The sequence below is a fragment of the Limanda limanda genome, chromosome 16 (genome assembly GCF_963576545.1).
Source record: "Limanda limanda chromosome 16, fLimLim1.1, whole genome shotgun sequence".
NCBI classification, from domain to species: Eukaryota; Metazoa; Chordata; class Actinopteri; order Pleuronectiformes; family Pleuronectidae; genus Limanda; species Limanda limanda.
The window spans coordinates 14,664,567-14,683,916 of record NC_083651.1 but is presented as its reverse complement, the minus strand read 5'-3'; the positions used below and the strand labels follow the sequence as shown (position 1 = coordinate 14,683,916).

General features: G+C 44.8%; 1 protein-coding gene across 1 annotated transcript in view; it reads left to right on the top strand.

Moving 5' to 3' along the window:
- The first annotated feature begins 420 nt into the window (after positions 1-420).
- Positions 421-19,350, top strand: part of LOC133021843 (anosmin-1) — a 44,636-nt gene continuing 25,706 nt past the window's right edge. The window contains exons 1-2 of the mRNA XM_061088837.1: positions 421-612; positions 6,898-6,945. Coding sequence (XP_060944820.1) covers positions 421-612; positions 6,898-6,945 — 240 coding nt within the window. The remainder of the gene's footprint in view (positions 613-6,897; positions 6,946-19,350) is intronic.

Below are 19,350 nucleotides of genomic sequence, written 5' to 3'. Positions count from 1 at the left end.
TGAGCTAAATATCGATTATCACAGAATCGCGATTATTATCGTGATTGTGGGCTGTGTATCGCGTCTCAAGCTACCCTGCTGGAATGAGTTTGCGTGTAAATGCATCAACCAATCGTCTGCTTCTATTTCTCCCTCAAGCCATTCCTCTCCCAGCACTGAAGATGTTACAGACTGGGATCACAAAGATTCCCATTCATGCAGCCTCTCCTCGCTCCACGCATCGCTCAGCTGGACTCTGCTGCAGCGCTTTCTACCTGCGTCTGTCAGTCACCGCGGCGGCGTCCAATCACCGGCCGGCGTGAGCCCCTCTTGACTCCTCCCCCGGCGTATAATTGAAGTTTCTTTAGTTTCTCCTCCGGAGCCCCGCGCTGCAGAAGTGTCCGACCCGTGGAGGGATTAAAGCAGGCGAGCGGCTGGACCATGTTTTGCAGGAGCCTGAACGCGTGCGTGGCCCTGTGCGTGTGGATTACTGCGCTGACGAGCCCCGGGAGCGTGCGTGCGAGGAAGCAGGACGACTCCTTCTTCACCGGCAGCGTGTACCGAGCGAGATGCTCCTCGAGGTGCCTGAGTCTGCACATCACCCGCATCTCCGCCTTCTTCAAGCACTCCCAGGTAGAGACACACACTGTAGACCTGTCTGATCTGACGCGATCCGTGCGTAAAGGAACCAGAACGTGGTGCCGGTCGAGGCTCGGCTCCACCAGCACAGAGTGGAACCATAGACTGTATATGTAGAGTGGAACCTGTTCCTCCTGAGCCCATCGGGAGGGAGCAGGTCACCAGTGCTGCTGGGAGACTTTCCCAGTTGCGTTTTGTTCCTGTCAGGGATCATCTGTTTCTCCTAAATGAAACACCGGTTGCAGATGTTGAGCATCTGTATGAAGATGTGTAAGTGGCATGCAAACTTGCCACATATGTGTACATCCATAGAAATACACTAAATGTGTGTATAGATATGTCATTATTATCTAATTACCACTGCAGTATTTGTGAGAGGTGCCTTCCACTGGACACAGTTTCCATTCATTACAGTGAGATTAGAGAACAGTTTCTGTCTGGACCAATGTGATGGAGTTAACTTCTCTCATATGTCTCCGTTGCTCACTTCTTTTCAAGGTGTCTCTCATTGAGTTTTACACTAGCATCCCACCCCCCACCCCCCCTCACTCAGCATGTGGGTAGAAGCTGCGTTAGATGAGCTGGTATTCTTTGGATGATTTGCTGTGTGTGTTGTCAGAAGTTGTTTTTCACCCTCCGCTGGACACACTGTTCTCTCCCAGGACTTCAGCGAAAAAAGGGGGACTGGTCCCTGATCCTTCTCCTCTTTTGCGTTTTCTTTTTTTATTCTTTTTTTTTTTCTCCTACCAGCTATCTATGTGCTGACCGCCTTTTGTACTCCAGCTCATTTGCATTTGTAAGGCTCCTCTTTCTTAAGGTGCATTAATGAATCCCTAATTGTCAGGAAACACTGCGGAGCAAGGTGAATTTGTAATTAAGTCTGATGAATGTAAACAGTGCATTTCTCGTTTCCATTGTCCCCAATTAACTTTACTTTGAAAGCACTTATTGATCTAGTGCGGGTCCATCCATGGAACACAGGGACCCATTGCGGTCAATTCTTGCATTTTCATTTTGGGGTAATACACAATGGGTGAGGGATGAATACGTTTAACTGTAATTTACATCCCAGTGGGACAGAAAACCAGGGAGCGCTGCAAGGGCACAGATGGAAACCAGTGTTCCTTAAAGCTTAACTTGGCAGGTAGTGTTTGGGATGTATTTTGAAAAGATTCCACAAATATACATCAATGCCCCGGGTTGCAAAGTTTGTGGAATTAGATTAGTCACCGACCTATTGAGAAGTGGAGTAAGTGGTGGACGTCTCGAAGTCTAATGAAGAGCTAATAGTCGATATAATTGGCTGCAGAGCCTCGGGATCTGAGGTTGGTCTTATGGGGAAAATGAGCGGGAGGTATTTGTCTAAAGAGAGGGACATTTTTCTAGTAAGCGATAAGCAAGGTCGCTCCAGCTTGTGGGTCTAAGAATAGAAGGCAACGGTTGATAATCTGCTGGGGCTATCTTATGCACTGTGTTCTCAGCAGCCCCTTTCAAGTGAAAATGGGGGGTCTGGTCAGCTGCAAAAACATATGGCTCCCCCCCCCAACGCCCCTGCCCTCTACCCCCTGGCCCTGCCAATAAATGCCAGCATCACACCTCATAGGCATGCAAGGGATGCACACCGAAGCCCCCCCCGACGCCGCTCCGCCGAGGTCACCTTCCCGCTAAATGCTGGCTCCGCCACTCCTGTTAAATGTGATGAGCTCTAATGTACTGTTGCAACAGGGGCAGCGCAGGCTCAGTCAGCACAGCCCTACAGGTGGATCCGCCAGATCTCGTTACAGCGAGGGCGGGGGGGTGGACAGGCAACCGCTGAACTCCACTCCGGTGATTGAGACGACAGACCTTTTTAATTCAGCTCGGAGATCCTTCAGGGGACATTTAATACCCGACAGGGAAACCGAGACACACAACCCTTTCCTCTTTAATGGAAGTGAAATGACTGAGCTGCATGTCCAAGCTGTGAATTTTGGCCTACTGTTTCTGCTTGATATCTAGTAATCTATATTACGACTACTCGTGTTGATCGTGGTAGAAGAGGCGATAACACATTTTGCAGTTGGAATTCAAAGCTCTGTTTTTCATATCAGCCTCTAATTTGATCACTGTGTGAATACTGGAGTGATACTCGGAGGATTGAGCACTCGCAGATGTTATGGACACCCACGCGTCTTTCCTATTTTTTTTTCTGATTTGTCTGAATCAGAGGACAAATCAGAGACTTCGTTTTAATTGTAGCAATTATGAATTAGTGTGAAATGGAAACAAATGTGGGGCCGAGGACTTGGGGAAACACATGGGTAGTCCCTTGGTTTTCAGATTTACAGCTCCTCTGGATTCATTGATGTAATTGTATTTCCAAATACAGATTTATTGACGTTTTACACCACTTTTGGGGAACTTGTCACCCTAGTATAATAGACAGAGGGGAACACCCAACCATAAATATTAGCCCGGGACACTCCACAATATTAAGAGCGAGCTGGGAGCGCCGTGCAATTATGTATTCTGAAAGCATCAGCCTTGTAGTGGATTATTTATGTGTGGGACCCTTGAAGCCAAAAGCAAGGTGTGTCCATGAGGTCTTGTTATTACGTTCTCGGCAATAAAAATCTTAGCGTTTTAAATCCAGTCATTCATTTCTAATGTGCTGCGCCGTAAAACCTAAGCATCTTACTTGAGAGATTTGTGTTGCAGGCGAGGGGAAGGAAAAACATTGGAAAGGAGTTTTTCCGTGTCCCCCTTATTTTCGCCCTTTGATATTAAATAACCCGTGGTGGAATCAAGCCTCAGCCAGTGCGTGTCTCATGTGTGGAGTTTTTCATTAGTGAAGACAGCGGATGAATAGGGGTCTATGTAGCTTGGCCTTACCTCTCTGTAAACGCTTGACATGACAGTCCCGTCTGTAAATCTCAGCCCCCCTGTGCCGCTACACCCCCTCGGCGGCTACCTCATTTGACAAACAGCCCTCATTCCTAAGTGGAGACAAGTTAACGCCGGTGTTGTTTTGGATTTCTGAAAACCCACTCTTTCATGTTACCATTGGATGTGCGCTGAACTCATTAGCTCATTTTCAGGGCCCCTGTCAAATAATTCATATAAAGTGAATAATTGATGAGCACAATGACCACAAACCCTCAAACCCACTCCAGTCAAAGCCTAAATCTTGAGGCCCTTTATTTTACTGCTGCATGTGCCCTGGAGGAGAAGTTATTTTGGTGTTGCCCGAGGACTCCTGAGCCGTCAAAGGACGCACAGAGACACCAGTCTGTCCCTTTGAAGTCCTGTCTCCTGTTAACCTGGCCAGAAATGTACAAGGTCTCAAAGACTGGCAGCATTTTCCCGATGTGTCGTATAGGAAAACAAATGGGTGGGATTAAGTGGAACTCCAAAACAGGGTGATGTAAACTGAGATCCATTTAATCCAAAGGAGAGAGAGAGAGACTCCCAGGAAGCGAAAGATTTCCCTTTACAAAAGGTAGAAACTCGATCCTCACAGATAAAAGGGGTTTTTGTCCATGTTCTCCTCAGTTGTCTAGACAATACAACACGCCCCTGGCCACCTGCTCCGACTTTTCAGCTGACAACAACCGAAATGTACCTCCTGTGATAAATCTCCTGTTTACACGACTCCACCGGTGTCACTGACAAAGCAGCGGGTTGGCAGCGCATTCATTCGCAGAGACCACTGTCTGAGGCCGCCCCTCCTCGACCCCCAGCCACACAGGAGGATATCTGGAACACATTCACTCACCGGAGTCCTTGACAGTCCTCAGCACTGCATAATGTTCGTACTGCAGAGGAATGTCATAGTGAGTCAGAGGGATGAAGTCCTGACCTATAATTATTCCCCCGTTGGTCCCTGACATGGTGGGGTCAGGCTTGGACAGCTGGGGCAACATCCTGCTGAGCTTCTCTGCTACATGGATGCTGTCACACGGCAAAATTAGCTCCTCTGCGGAATCGGGTCCTGTCGCCGCTGATGGATGGGCGAAGAAAGGTGTCAAAACCCGGAGTGATGATTTAGAACATGGTCTTGAGTTGTGGCAATCTGTGTAATTTATCCCAAGGTATTGACTGCCGGTGCAGTTGTCAAGTTTTTATTTACGGGGTGTCACAAACAGGGTTTTTTCGCTTGGTTGTATTGATCATTTATCATAAGTTACCGAACTCTACAAGGATTTTAATCATGCGATACAGCACGGATTGATGTACTCGTGAGGAATAATTCATATTTTAATCAGTGTGCACGCAACCAAACAGAGGGAAGGTGTTGTATTTCACACAAAAAGGACAGAAAAACCTGCTGATGCACAGTTAACTCCACGGGAAAGTTGCTGCTCAGTTCCACACTACTTGTTCACAAAATCAGACAAATACTCCTCGTCTCCATAGCAACTCATATATTTTTCATCCTTATCTGCAGTTTTTTAGCAAAAGGGATTCTCTGAAGACATGACCATACAATCAAGGATTGCTTTGAAGCCATTTGACCATTATCCTTGACACTGAAAGCACAGCACTTACTGGTACTGGATGTCAAATTAAACCCTTTAATGATAAGTTCTCTCCTAAGGTCTCATGGGAAATTTCTTCTGGATTACATTGTGGGAAAAAGGCTTTGAACTTGACATTGAACTTAAACAGACTTTTTTTTTTTCTTGCCTGCAGACCCCAAAAGTTTGGCCGTATCCTCGAGCTTCACAGCTTTCAAATAGAAGCAAGGAAAGCGTCCCAAATAGTGAAACCCTGATCTAAGCCCCCGACTGGAATGGATTCCTTTAATGTCACTCTAACTTCAAGAGCCTCCGCGGAGAATATTTGCATTTGTTGTCACAGTTGTCAGCTGTGGTGGTGAACCCACCCAACCCAGTTGCCCTCCGCTGTACCCAACGTTTTTCGCTTCTTTTGGCTCATTGTTTTGGTTTCACAACCCGCAGCCGTATTGTTTTGGTTCACTCCCACCACTGTCATGCATCAAGTGGCTAAGACCCAGACTCCAAACGAATGCTAATGTTGCTTTGCACGTTATCATCAGGGTGAGTCGGTACGTGGGATTCTACGGCTGTTTCAGACGTGAACCCCAAAAAATATACGCAAAATTTTCATTTAAGCATATCAAGGACGCAGATAGAGATTGTCCGGGTCAGACGCATTTACAACAGGAACAATTTCAGAATATTCGAGTGAAAAAATTTCGACCAAGACTCTTTATAAGTTAGAAGACATTTTTGTCACTGTCTTTTACAATATGATGCCTCGTTTCCATCCTCAGATATTTGTGTTCTTCCAGGTTTTGCATCTGTCGCGTGTTAGAAACGCCATCAACACGTCCTCACACTCGCTGGGAAATTTTTCCGGACATTTTCCAGCTGTGTTCTCACATGGGCCCACGCAGACATCTTTACAAGAGGGCTGACAGGAAAGCTTGTCTGGAGCAACTGACTCAGATGCTTTTGTGTTCTCCCTGGAAAATGTCCCCATCTTCACTACACATCTGAAAGCAGCTTATTTCTTGCAAGTTGCCCACATTTTTTACATTTCAAACCTTGACCTAAATGCCCCCATCTTCTGATGTGCAACACATTTAAACATCTTGCCTCTTTCATATCAGTGAGCTGCTCAGTCACTTTGCGGTACTAGCCTTGCGCTTGCCATCCAATTTGTTTGCAGAGAGTGACAACATAATGATGACAATAATTCTTCGCCCTGATAGATTTCAGGAAATGACCACTTGCAACGAGCCATTTACTGGTCCTTCGCCAGACCACACCATATTTACACATAGACGACTTTTAAAAACACGGCGCTATTAGGGCCAAATGTGTGCCTCTTTGGAGTGACCGAGGTGGCACTTCCACGGCAATTAGAGGAAATTGGCGGTATCTGCAGTCTACACAGGAGTGCTGACATCAGTTCCCACCTAAATGACCTCAGGGACGTCTGTTGAGAGATCAAACAGGTCCTCAGAAAAGCTGAGGTCACCGCGCTCTGCTGATACTGACCGGAGGTTAGCCCCGGCCCCGGCGCTGCTGACCCCACTTTCCTGCTTAGGTTACATTCACTCAGCACGTTAAGCTGACTCTGAGGTCCGTCTTTGAAATCTGTCTGCTGTTAGCGTTATTGTTAATAAAAAAAGGCTGTGACTTAAGGAAAGCAGTATTTTAATGGGAGGGGAGGAGGTGAAAGCTGCATGTTTGTGTGATGAATTGCAAACGTGTTTTCAACAATATCTCTGATGATTGATTGTGTGTTTTTTTTCTTTCTTTTCTCCTACAGAATAATGGGTCCTTGGTGTGGTGCCAGAATCACAAGCAGTGCTCCAAGGTAGTGTGGTTTCACTTCTTTCATGAAAGACACTCATGCCACATACGTGCCTCGTTATTACAGGATAATACAACATAAAGCGCACCAGTCACGGCAGGACTAGTTTTGTCCTGCCTGCAGGAATCACTTTGAGAGCTGTATTGACACAGACTACACTGAGAAAAACTATTTTCTCTTCAGCTCTGTCCTAACTTCTGCTCTCGCTCTTAATCATTTTCAACTGTTAATGCTTATAATTAAACACAGTTAAGAAGATCTAAGGAGGATTACGTGCCTGTGAATTTACAAACCTTCGAGCATGACTGTTTTTCATAGATTTGTCATTTTGAATTTCAGCTGAATGCACTGTTGAACGCCTCCTGCAGCGCTTGTTTGCGATTCGTACTCTGTCCCGAAGAAAGGGCGATACAGAGCTGGTGTTGACAGCCCTTCTGAAAAGATGGCGCTGACATGTTCCGTCAGACTCTCCTGGAGCTGTTGACAAGGCCTCTCGGAGATGTGCAGTATGGACTGTAGACAGAGAACGCTATGGAGCTGAAATAAGAGGGGTGATAGGCCAGTAGAGCCCGGTCCCAGTAGCCATGTGAACAATGCTCCCCTTAGCTGTCAGAGGCTCTCAACCCCTCACTGACACACTGTGGAACCAGGAGTCCATGTTGTTAGCCAGTGAGGACTTAAAATAGGAGGACACACATCCACATGACGGGTCAGTGGCTGTTGTTTTTCTCTTTATGCCAACAACATGTGTTCAAATAAAATACAGGAAGTTATATTAAGAATAATATTCTAGGGATGTAATGGTACACAAAAAATACAGTTTGGTACATACCCCGGTTTTGAGCTCATGGTTTGGTGTGATTTTGGCACAGGGAATCTAAGAAATACTAAACATTAAACTTCTTCTTGTTTCAGAATTAAACCTAACAGACAATAGTTGTGATTCTTAAAGCATGTAACACTGCTGCAACAGGCTGCAACCTACGAAAGAAATGCATTTTTAAAAAGTCAATAAAAATGGGGGGAAAACTATGGACTCTGGTCGGGTTTGGACAAAAATACAGAATGGCGGTTGGGTTCAGGTCGGGCTTTGTTAGTTTTCTCTCTGGCTTGGTCGGGTTTTTGTCATTGCTTTGGTCCGGTCTGAATTGTTAGTGAGATGCTGCCTAAATACCGTGCAGGAGCCGGGTTTGCACTGCATTCGAGTGTCAGATTGAGATTTGCGCTCACAAAAACTTCAGAACATATTTGGCATAGTTATATGTACTGTTACAGCCTTATAGTAAACTTTATTTATCAAGCACTTTTCTTAACAAAGTGCTATACAAGGAAGAAAATACACCAAATAGGGTGATAAAATGAGGATAACACAATGGAAAATTAGCAGGGAAAAAGTAGGTTATCGCACAGGTGATAATAAATTAGATGTAATCCCTTCTTATATTTATTGACTTTTCTCAAAAGTCCACAGATGGTGTAATTACTGGGGAATGCATGCTGAGAATTTGGGCAAATCATACTATTCTAGTGATGGTGATTAATTTGAAATTCAGGAGAATGCAGTGGTGGATTTTTTTGTTTTATGCACTGCTTACTTAACATGGCCTCACAATAGGTGTACTTATTAATCACAATCAGTGTCTGGTATCAGCTGCCTTGCAAAATAACTTTTTTCTTTCTTTGAATTTCAATTGTTTTCTTGGCTATTTGCATTTTCCCTGGCTACAACAGAGCTATTGTGCCTTGTGCTTACATGTGCAAATGCACAATCAATGAATGAGAGCTAAACTCTTTAAGCTGTGCACCATGAAGTTGAATGCACACTCAGGATTGTCTGAGTGTCTCCTAAACTAAATATGAGCTATAAAAACATCTTTCCTAACATTTCCTATGAATCAGTATCTGTCAGTGTTAGTGTAAAGACTCTCAGGAAGGCAAACCTCCTTTGTTTTCACCATGATGCTGTGAAACCTCCTTTCCACTGTGATGGCCAACACCGACTCTTGGCTCTAGTCGCCCCCCCCCCCTGTCATTCGGCAGAGTTTTATGTTTGAATAAGGCTTTCGCTGGCTGCGAGTCTGAGCACGGCATACTGTTTTCATAATCAACCAGCTAACGTTGCTGAAACTGAAATGTCCAAAAACCTCTTTAATGGGCTTCTTGTTCTCTCTGCTATAACAAGCATGTCAGTGCGCACTTCTTTATCCGACTTGCAGCCTGTAAATACACAAGGCTGGATTTGATGTCAAGAATAATGACATGCCCGTGCTGCTGCTGCTGCTGTTCAACTGCTTCGCTCTTGCCGTTCTGTCGTTGCAACTACAGTTTCAAGGGCTCTCTGAATTTAATGAATTTGATTGTGTCCCAGCTTTTGGTCCAGCCACTCAGGATGCAGAGCGGCGCACCATGTCGAGGCTTAATTCGAAAGCCAGAAGTCAATATTTTGGTAGCAAACATCGCCACACTTCACATTCACATCAGTCGCTCGAGTGCACACTTAGGGGCCTGTGTGTAGTGTGTCAAAACACAGCGCTATTGTGTTCTCCTTGGACAATTGTACCAAATGGGCCCATGGTGTACAGTGGTTCCCTGTGAATAGTCTCCACAGCCACTGATTAGCCTCTTCACTTCATGAACAGCACGCAGTCAAACAGAGAGACAAAGGCGGCGGCTCCCTGGGAGTGCGTTAGGGCAGAAGGCCTGTCCACCCCAGCGCTCCGTTAAAGGGCCACTGGGGGCTGGAGAAAATGTGTGGCGGGCGGGGGGGTGCCTAATAATATAGACAAAGATCCTGTGACCCCCCTCGTCCATCTGTCCTGCGTTTTTAGGGAAAGCAAAGCCCCCTGTTCCCCATTTGTGATGAGAAAGTCGCGCCGGTCATTTCGTATGCGGTGTCCAGAGCCGGCCCCCCTCTCTGTGTCCCCCATTGTCATGGTAATTAACCTGCTTGCCCTCGGCCCAGCGCAGAGCAGAGCGTGGTGGCATTTTGAGAGCCGGGGAGTCATTATCATCCCATAACACTGGACCAGCTCCATTCAGCAAGGGAGACGCCGGGAAAAACAGACAGAACGCATTTCTATGAACTATTGTCACTTTGTCTCTCACACTGTTAAGAGCTCCCTTCTCGAGAAGCCTTGGACGTGTTTCCATGAAAGTTTTTTAATAAAACTCCAGGGTGTTCTCTCTCTTCTTTTTTTTCCCCTGCCGGTGCAAAGAAAGTAGATTCGGTGCATATATGCATGGCAGAGCTTGCAGAAGCAGCCAAAGGTCTTTTCCACATTCGGAGCAGTGCTGATACTTAGCAGGGTTGGCTTTCCCCAAGGGTGCGATCCAAGCTCCAAATCAAGTGCTGGGGGTTAAATGAAGGTAGCGAAAGTCCCGCCTGCAACAAAGCAGTGCACTTCATTACTCTAAACTTCTCTCGGGGAAGGGAAAGAAGGACATCGTGTCTGAGTAGCTAGGCCTGCGGTGAGTCATTGGAAGGCTCCCATCACTTATAATTTCCGAGGGAGAATTTGTAACTTTATTTTTTGTTGTAATCACAGCAAATTACCTGGATCTTTCACAGAAATCAGTGCACTTTTTTTCCCTTCCACTGAGACAGATCTCTATGAATCTCAATGATCTCGCAGTGAAAAGGTGACTTTACTCAGCTGCACAAGCCTGTAATGAAACATCATTTGGAAGTTGGATGTCTCGTCTGAACCTGCCGAGTCTTTGCAATTCATTTATCGAGAGTGTGTGCAGTTTCTTTTTTTTTTGTGTCTTTGCAAAGCAACATTGTCTGGATGTCTTTCATAGATCTCTCCCATGTCCCAGGTGGCTCTTTTGAGCGCCGTCTCCTACCAATCCCACCCCGAGCTGCACATACCAGCACAAGAATAAGAAGTGTTTGCTCTTTTTTTTTCAGGGATTCCATGTGCCTTCGTCTTCACATGTTGGAAGCTTTGGAGGTTTTTTTTTCTTTTTGGCCTGAATAACAATCGCAGGAATGCTACTATGTCTCATTCAAAAGTGTCTTTCAAAGCCCACTGTCAACCTCCCCCCACATCACACCACACACCCACCAACCCCCACATGTTCACGCAGCAAAATAAAATGTCCCCCCCCCCATCACTTGTTCTTTTTTATTTCAGGGTAAACTGAACCGTTTTTAAAGCATAACTCGTTCTTCATTTTCCTAAATAACAACAAAATGTGAACACCTACGCTTTCACAGCACTTTCGCTCACAGCTTTTCAAAGTGTGTCTGTGCTTGTTTTTACAAGACTTTTGTGTGGTCATCTTATTCTACGGCGGTAAAGGTGGTGTGTTTTTGAGGCCGTGATAAAGTGGGTGCTGGTCGGTAGTTTATGGCGGGGCACGGCCGGGGCTGTTAGGCGCTTTAGAGAGACTTCAAAGCGGCACCTTTTGGTCACGTTGAGGCCAGACGTCCGTCTCACCTCCCCGTGTTAGCCACATTACCGGCACCAACACCTCAAAGCACGTTGCACTAGAAATCAATCTGTCGGGTGGGGAAGCGTCTGGAGAGCCTGTCGGTCGTAGAAGCCGAGCAGAGTGTAAAATTAGAGAAAACAGTCCGAGGCCAGTTTGGAGATTGATTTTCCTAGGGGATGAGATAAGGAAGAATTCTGAGGTGATGGAGATCACGTGGAGACGTCACTGGAGCCTTTTTATTTTATCTAGTTGGAGGCAGTGTGAGTGTTTGTGTCTGTGCGGGTGTGTGGGTGGCGGAGGAGTGTGAGGCAGGGCTGGTCAGTCCCAGCAGGAAGGACCTGATCTGGACATGGTTGTTAAGTTTCATTGGCCAGAGGGGGGGTCGCTTCATTGGCTGCTATCTGTAGAGCTCATTATTCACATGGTGGGTGGCAGAGGATGAAAACCCCCTACAGCAAAAAAAAAAAAAAAGATGTGGCCACAGGAGAGGAGGCAGTGCAGCAGCAGTTGAGACTTTTTCCACAGTAAAAGCTTCTCTCTGAAGTGATGTCGCGATGAAATCCACTTCACATTCACCGACTTGTGTTTTTTACGGATCACACAGAGCATAGGGGGCTTTTAAACAGTGGCCATTTAAATTAATTTTTATTTAATTTTCTCAGATAATCAACCCTTCGCAGATTTAACATCTTCTCACTGTCAGAGGGGATTTAATTTTCTTGAAAGATTAACGTAATCAAAGCGGATGTGAAATCCTCTTTCCGACAATCTGCCTTCATCCGAGTGTTTATTCTCAATCTGAGTTTGGATTGGCTGAGCGCCGTGGACTACGTCGTACACGTCGTGTTGACTTGACCTTTTCCTTCCCGAGCTCACGCGTTGATAGGCCAGAAACAAGAATTCATTCTGTCGCTTTATTCGTCGTCTGCGTTAATATATCGTTACCGAACTAATCGCGCCAACGGTCACGTCGACTCAGGGCAGATTAGAATGTAAGAATCTTAAAGCTGATGTGCTTAGTAGATGTGGGCTTATCAATTTATTCCTGCGTTACTCAAAGCTGCAGATAAATCCTACAGATTGTGTGTGTGAATGATAATTTCAGAACGTTGGAAAAACCCAGAATTTGTGTCAAAGACGCACGCAGTGATTGACGGATCTCTTAGCCTCCAACTCGAGGCTGACTGTTTCAGTTGAGTAATTTATACTTAAGCTTTCCAGACACCTCCTTCTTTTTGTCTTTTTGTTGATTCCCTAAAGCAGTAGCGTAAATCAAAAAAACTCTTTACTTGCCCAGGTTTGCCCTCTCTTCGTGAAGCCCTTTGTTTGCAGCGTTTGAAAAGCACATAAAAGGGAAATCAAACATCACCTCCAGCTAATCCAGTGTATTTCTCAATCTGGACGTGTTGCAATTCAAAGCAACTGACAGTAACCACCGGCGTGAGGAGCTGGGGCGGTTTAGTGCAGGCTGGAGAGGGCAAGTAGGATTAGTGAATTTCAAGTGTTTCTGAGACTCAGATAAACATGTGGAGATAGTGGTGGAATGTGACTGCAGCACGGGATTAGGACGGCTTTCCTCCCCTCCGCGCCGTGTGGTGTTTTCGTGTTGTTGGCCTACATTGAGGCAGAATCTCCAGGTCCTGTTGCATGGGAGATGAGGGGGGGATTGGGACAGCATCTTGTTTACCGTCTGCCCGGCCTGCATGTTGACTGGCATGGCCACGACAACAAATGCATTTTTCATCGTCGGCACGGAAAAACGCGACTTCATTATTGTCGCTATAAATCAGCTTTACAGACAGTTAGAATAAATATAATTCCCACCGAGGAAGCGCTCCATCATGTGATCAACTATTCATCTCCGCTCCGATGCATCTGTCATCAGAACATTACTCAGTGCGACGGTGTGGGAGTAAACACTGTAAATCATGGGGTTGGGGCAGATCTGATTTTTTTGAGTTTTCAGGGAGCGGGAGGGTTTGGCTTTCCCATGGCACGTCACACGCAGTGAAAGGCCCCTTTATCACCCATCTGACCCCACATGATGGATACATCCTGTTGAGTCTAATAGTCATGCAATGTAAACCGAGCCCAGAGGTAGGTGATAACTGGAGATCCAGTTACAGTAATGTTGTCACTGCGGAGGACAACGGCATTCGATGGCAAAGGACCTCTAAGAGAGAGAGAGAGAGAGAGAGAGAGAGAGAGCGCTCTCAGGGGAACGGGGCATCAGTGTGTGTGTGTGTGTGTGTGTTTTTGCGGGCTGGGGCGGGGTGTCTGGGTGAAACTTCAGAGTCATTAAGTATTAAGTGAACTGCTATTGCATTCCACAGCAGACAAAGAACAATCCTAGCGGAGCTGTGTGGGCTTCTTTTTTTAGTTTTTTTTTTTTGCTCATAAATAAGGCAGGCACCTCTGATTGTGGGGTAAATGTATAATTCATGCACTGCCCCTCCTGCTCCTCCTCTTTTTCTTCTCACTTTCTGCCAAGCGATTCCTTTTCAGCTCTTTGTTGTCTGCGCCCTCAACTGCATTTAAATTAATAATTAAAGTAATGCTCGGAGAATGCCTGTGACACCACCTGCTAGGTTACTCACCGTCTCCGAGCCCGGCACTGAGAAACAAAATAGAGTCTTTAGCCGTATACATTTCAGCTCACCCTGGAATAGCTGGACTGCTACGATGTTTTGCTTGGTTGTAAATATGAAGGAATTACGACACAGGCAGCGTTGGGATCTGGTGTCCTCTCTCAGGGCTGTAAAACACTTGGAGATTTGGAAATACGGGAAACTCAAGAAGACTGTATCAGCTCTTGCTCTGAATTAAAATTAGCACATTTAGAATTATTTGTATGACTTGTATTACTGATAATACAAAGTAGCTGGCAGCACTGTATATCAAAACCAAAATTTACATTTAAAGAAAATATTGTAATGCTTTATTTACATATGGTTACAGGCACCTTCATGGAGACTGAGAGCAGATATTCACCAATTTGCTCTACACCTACACAAACATGCACAAACACACAGAAATAGACCACCTGGATCCCATGCGGGCATCATGTGCCTCCAAGTCTTCAGCTCTGGGAACAAATGAGCTGCACGGGCACTGACATGCAGTAATTGTTGTCTCCTCGCTGTGAAAACAGCAATACAGTAAGATGTGTGGGTTTGTCTTTTAGTTTGCAGAGAAAGAGAAAACCCCACGGCAACCACTGCGGTATAAGTTTATCTGAAACAAAAACCGTATTATAACAACTTTTATCTTGTCCCCTTGGAAGCATCATCACTTTAAGACACACAGTGAACTCTGGACATTTTCCTTAAATTTCCCAGAGGGGCCGTATGTGAGAAAGCAAACGTCCGAGTCAGTTGCTCTGGACACTCTCCGGTACTTTTCCTGTCAGATCCTTAAGTAAAATGTCCTTGTGAACCCATTGAGTTTCTAACACCAGACAGACACAAAACTGGAAGAGTGCAAATACCTCAGGATGAAAATTAGGTGCTATACACGTAGAAGATGCTGACGAAGACGTCAACTTGGAAAGACAACGAGTTTTAGGTTCTTCTCGACGATCAGTGACAATGTTTTTGTACGCCGTGTCCTGCTTCCTTAATGATCTACCCAGGTGCTGCTCCTTGCCTGAATGTTTCGGACATTTTCTTGAAGTTGTAAACACATCTGACCCGATCAATCTGGTGCGTTCTTCATTTGTAAGAAGCGAAATATTCGGAAAATGGGGTCCTGAAATTTCCTGCAGTTCATGTCCGAAAGCAGCTTTACTGACTTCCATCAGCTTTAGTACAGTTACAACATTAAAATCTCTCCTTTCTGATCAGTTATAAGATAAGTGTGGTATTTAGATAAGCAGCCATCCTCTCATTAGAAAACCTGATGGGATGTTTGTCAGCACTTGTGTGAGCTTGCTGTGTGTACGGTTGCAGCTCCACTTAATCTATTCGATCTGATCCAGCTCTCCGTCAGCTGTACACCCACCTGTGCTGATCCACGGCAGCACAGACATAAAACACACAATATCTAATGTGCTAAACACACCGTGAGGTCACGTTGGGTTGAGTTTAATACTGTGTGTGTTCAGTGGGGGGATATCGCTTTCCTGATTTACTCGCTATATTTTTTACAATCCTTCAGAACTTAATGGCTCGTTGGAAAGACTAGCTAGCATATGATTTTACACTCACTCCGACACTTGATCAAATTTATTTCATCCTGTTTAACCTGCAATGGAAGTCTCAATGGGAATCAACTGAAAAGCAGCTATGAGGGTTTCAGGCGTGTTACACATTTTCAGTCTAAAATAATAGACTTTGAAGGGTTATGGATTTGGGTTGAAATCCAGCCGCCTGTGGATTGTGTGAAGCAGTTTGGAGAAGAGCATGTGCCCCGAATGAGAATGAGGGAGAAAACAGGAAACCACAGAGGCTAGTGACCCTTGTTGTGGCTTTTTATCCTAAGAACGCCGGGTGAGAAGGGGAACAAGTGACGAACAGAGGATGCTGAGACATGTCCACTTTGTTGTGGTAAAATTAAAAAAGTTTTTTATTCATTCGTGTTTTCAGATTCTGTTCAAAACGTTAGTAGCCATTCACAATTAATTTTAATAGGATATAAATTCTCTTATTTCCCTTCCTCTTTCACGTTTAATGGTCTGGCCTTCTACCACACTGAAGAAATAAGGGTTGTTGTGAATACATGGCTGACCAATTAAATTTGAAGCAAGGCAGGGTTTCCCCCAGTGCTGTATAGGCCTGGCGGGCCGCCAGGCCTTACTCCCCCCCCCCCCCGCCAGGCTAAGCGTCGCATGTTTTTTTTATTTAAAAAAAAAAAAAAAATCCGTCACTCGCGCACATCAACAACACTTCACTTCCTCATTGAGCCCCGATCACAGACATGGACCCGATCCCCAAGCAACCATCCTATTAGTCCAAACAGTCACATGTCCCACCCAGACGCCTTCACTGACCCTCGGACAACAGAATGCTCCTTTAACACAGTGTTTTACTGAACATACGTCGCCTTCACTGATCCTCAGACATCAGAACGCTCCTTCAACACAGTGTTTTACTGAACATAAGTCAAAACCGAACATAAACATAAACCTAGTCCGTTACACGATTAGGCTGCAGCTATTTGGTTTTATTTATTTAAAAATAGGGTACTTCTTATTTCATACATTTTCCACAAATATGAGGAGGACTCAAATAGCCCTACAAAGTTCTGTGTTTAATTTATTTCAAATTAGGCCGACACTTGCCTGTGTATTTTGTTTGTTTGTTATTTTGTTGCTTGTCTGTAAGAAGTAGTACGCTTATCTTTTATTGGTAACCAAACTGTTACGGTTCATTGTTTCTGAAATAAGAGGCCTGACTGCTATGTTCACAGCAAACTTGAATTTTTTTAAATATTAAGTAGGGCTGCCACTAACGACTATTTTTCTATCGATTAATCTGACGACTATTTTATCGATTAGTCGATTAATCTAAACGATTAATTTTCCTCCCAAAAAATCAAATTGACCATTTCAATTCAGTTAATTTTATTTTGATAACAACAAACTGTATGTCACCATATAATGCAGCACAAAACAAAATGTAAACAAAGGCTAAAATATTAAAGTGCAAAACTGTAGGTTTAAACTAGCAACTCCAACGTGATAAAAATAAATAAAAAAGAGGGCTTATAAGTTAAGTCAGCAGTGCAACTCAAAAAGATATCAAAGTATCTATTTAACCCCTTATCAAAATAAAAAAGTTAGGTGTGCATATTAAACAAAGTGCAACATGTTTAGAGTATAAGAAACAATGGTGTCCAGCTCAAAATCCGACTCAACCCACCCCCCCCCCGCGGGTGCCTTCTAGCAGCCCTACCACCAGGCTTAGCAAGTTTTTTGGGGGAAACCCTGCAAGGAGTCTAAAATTATAGCCTTGGGCTAGGGAAAATTACAACACATTCAATATTTTAACGTTTACAGAAGAAATTCGAAATTGAAAAACTAATCAGCAGGATATAAGATAATGAAAATAATCATCAGTTGCAGCACTATAAGAATTTTAGCTGTTTTTTGACATGACCTCCAGAAAATCTCCCGCAAATTGGGTCCAGACATATTTTAGAGTTTGCTTTTCACATAGTCAGATGAAAAAGCAGGAATTATTGAATATTCCGCAGGAGTGGCGTCTGGGTAGAGCACCCAGAAGACGGGACATGATGTATAAATTCTTTTGGGGAAATACTGTTTGTTTGTTTACAGTGTCGGCTTTTATCACCAAACCTCTCGAATCTCGTTGTCTTTCGAAGTTAACATCTTCATCTGCGTTTTAATGTTTTGCGCCTATTCACTTGCTGTGACATTTGCCTGCTGTATTCTCACATGGGCTCACTGGGACGTTTTAGGGCATTTAACTGGGAGGCCGGCAGGACAAGTTCTGGAAAATATCCAGAGCAACTGACTCACAAACAGCCCCTCCAGATCATTTCAGGAAAATGTCCGCAGTTCAGCTCATGTCTGATCATGTAGTACCTCTTTTGTTTATTTGATGTCTCATAAGGCCCAAACACACCTCACGGTCACTTACATACTTTTGTATTGTGTACAAATAAATTATGTATGGCATATATACTGTATATTTATTAACACATAATCAATAATGATAATTCTGCTATGTCAAATGCACAAAACAGTCTAGATGAATAAATGAGTTTGAGTTGAAGGTCATAAATTCCCTGTGTTGTGTAACTGAAGTGTATATTTTGGGCAGACTGTGCTGGGGAGCGGTGGCAGAACTTCAAAGAGACATGAAACTCTCCCTGTTGAATCATCAGAACAAAAGATGAATCTTGTTTGATAAAACATCAGATGTGTGTGGGGTGTGATCGCTTCCGTACAGTCATGGTGGTGCTGATGTTTGCTTTAGTAACTCAGCTCCACCTTTTCTTTCACTCCGTCTAAATTCGAATTTGCGTAAAGCCTTGAACTCAAATCCGGTCTGCAAAACATCCATTGAGACTCTGAGTCTGTGATTTTCATATTTCATTAAACACACGTCCGTTCTGATTTAGACTTTTAGTCTTCAAAACACGTGTCAGTGGCATCACCTGTGTTGCATTGGTGTTCTATCAGCTGTGACCACACACAGGGTCACTGGAAGACGTTGGGAAACCACAGGAACACAGCCACGTAACACCTCTGGCGAGCGAAAGCGCCTTGGCTGTGTTTGTGAAAGATTTATCACGTGATAAAAAAGCTCATTCTTTGTCCGCGCCGCAACATGAGCCCGCTGTTTTCAAATGTATCTACTTTGGAAGGTGTTTTGGAAAGCGTCCACTCTCTGAGCATGAACACGCCGGCTTAGCGCAGACAGAAAGCCAAACTAGAGGGGAAAAGATGAGTTTCAAAATTGATCTGGATTAGAGACGACATGGTCTGACAGTGAAGGGAGGGGAATGAGAGGCAGGGTTGAAGAAATGGGAGCGGAGAGGAGATAAGAGGCGAGGAGAAACTTTGGATGTCGAGCTGGCCGACGATAGCCTGAACCAAAGTGAAATAGAGAGTGAATACTGGGAGTAAGTGGCTGTTTTAATAGAGAAGGGAGCGGAGCCCGAAACGACTCCCTCACCGGATGGGTCGATAGATCTGAGCAGAGAGCAGCTGGAATAATTGAGTCCGGTCACCGGGAGTGCGAAAAGCGCCAGGGCAGCAGAAAGTCGCCGTAACTCAATGAGATTGGGGGGGGTGGGGGTGTGAGATTTACAATGTGTGTGATCAACAACACAGATCCCTTCATATCTGTCTCCTGGAGGAGGCGAAAGCTGCGGCTCCGTCTCGAGGGCCGGCAAAGGCACCTTGTAAATATCTGTTGACACCGCCTGAGCTTCACGCCCGCTGTAAGGGACGCCGTCCATGAATTTCAGCTCAAAGATGTCATCTCTTGAGCTTGGGAGAATGAG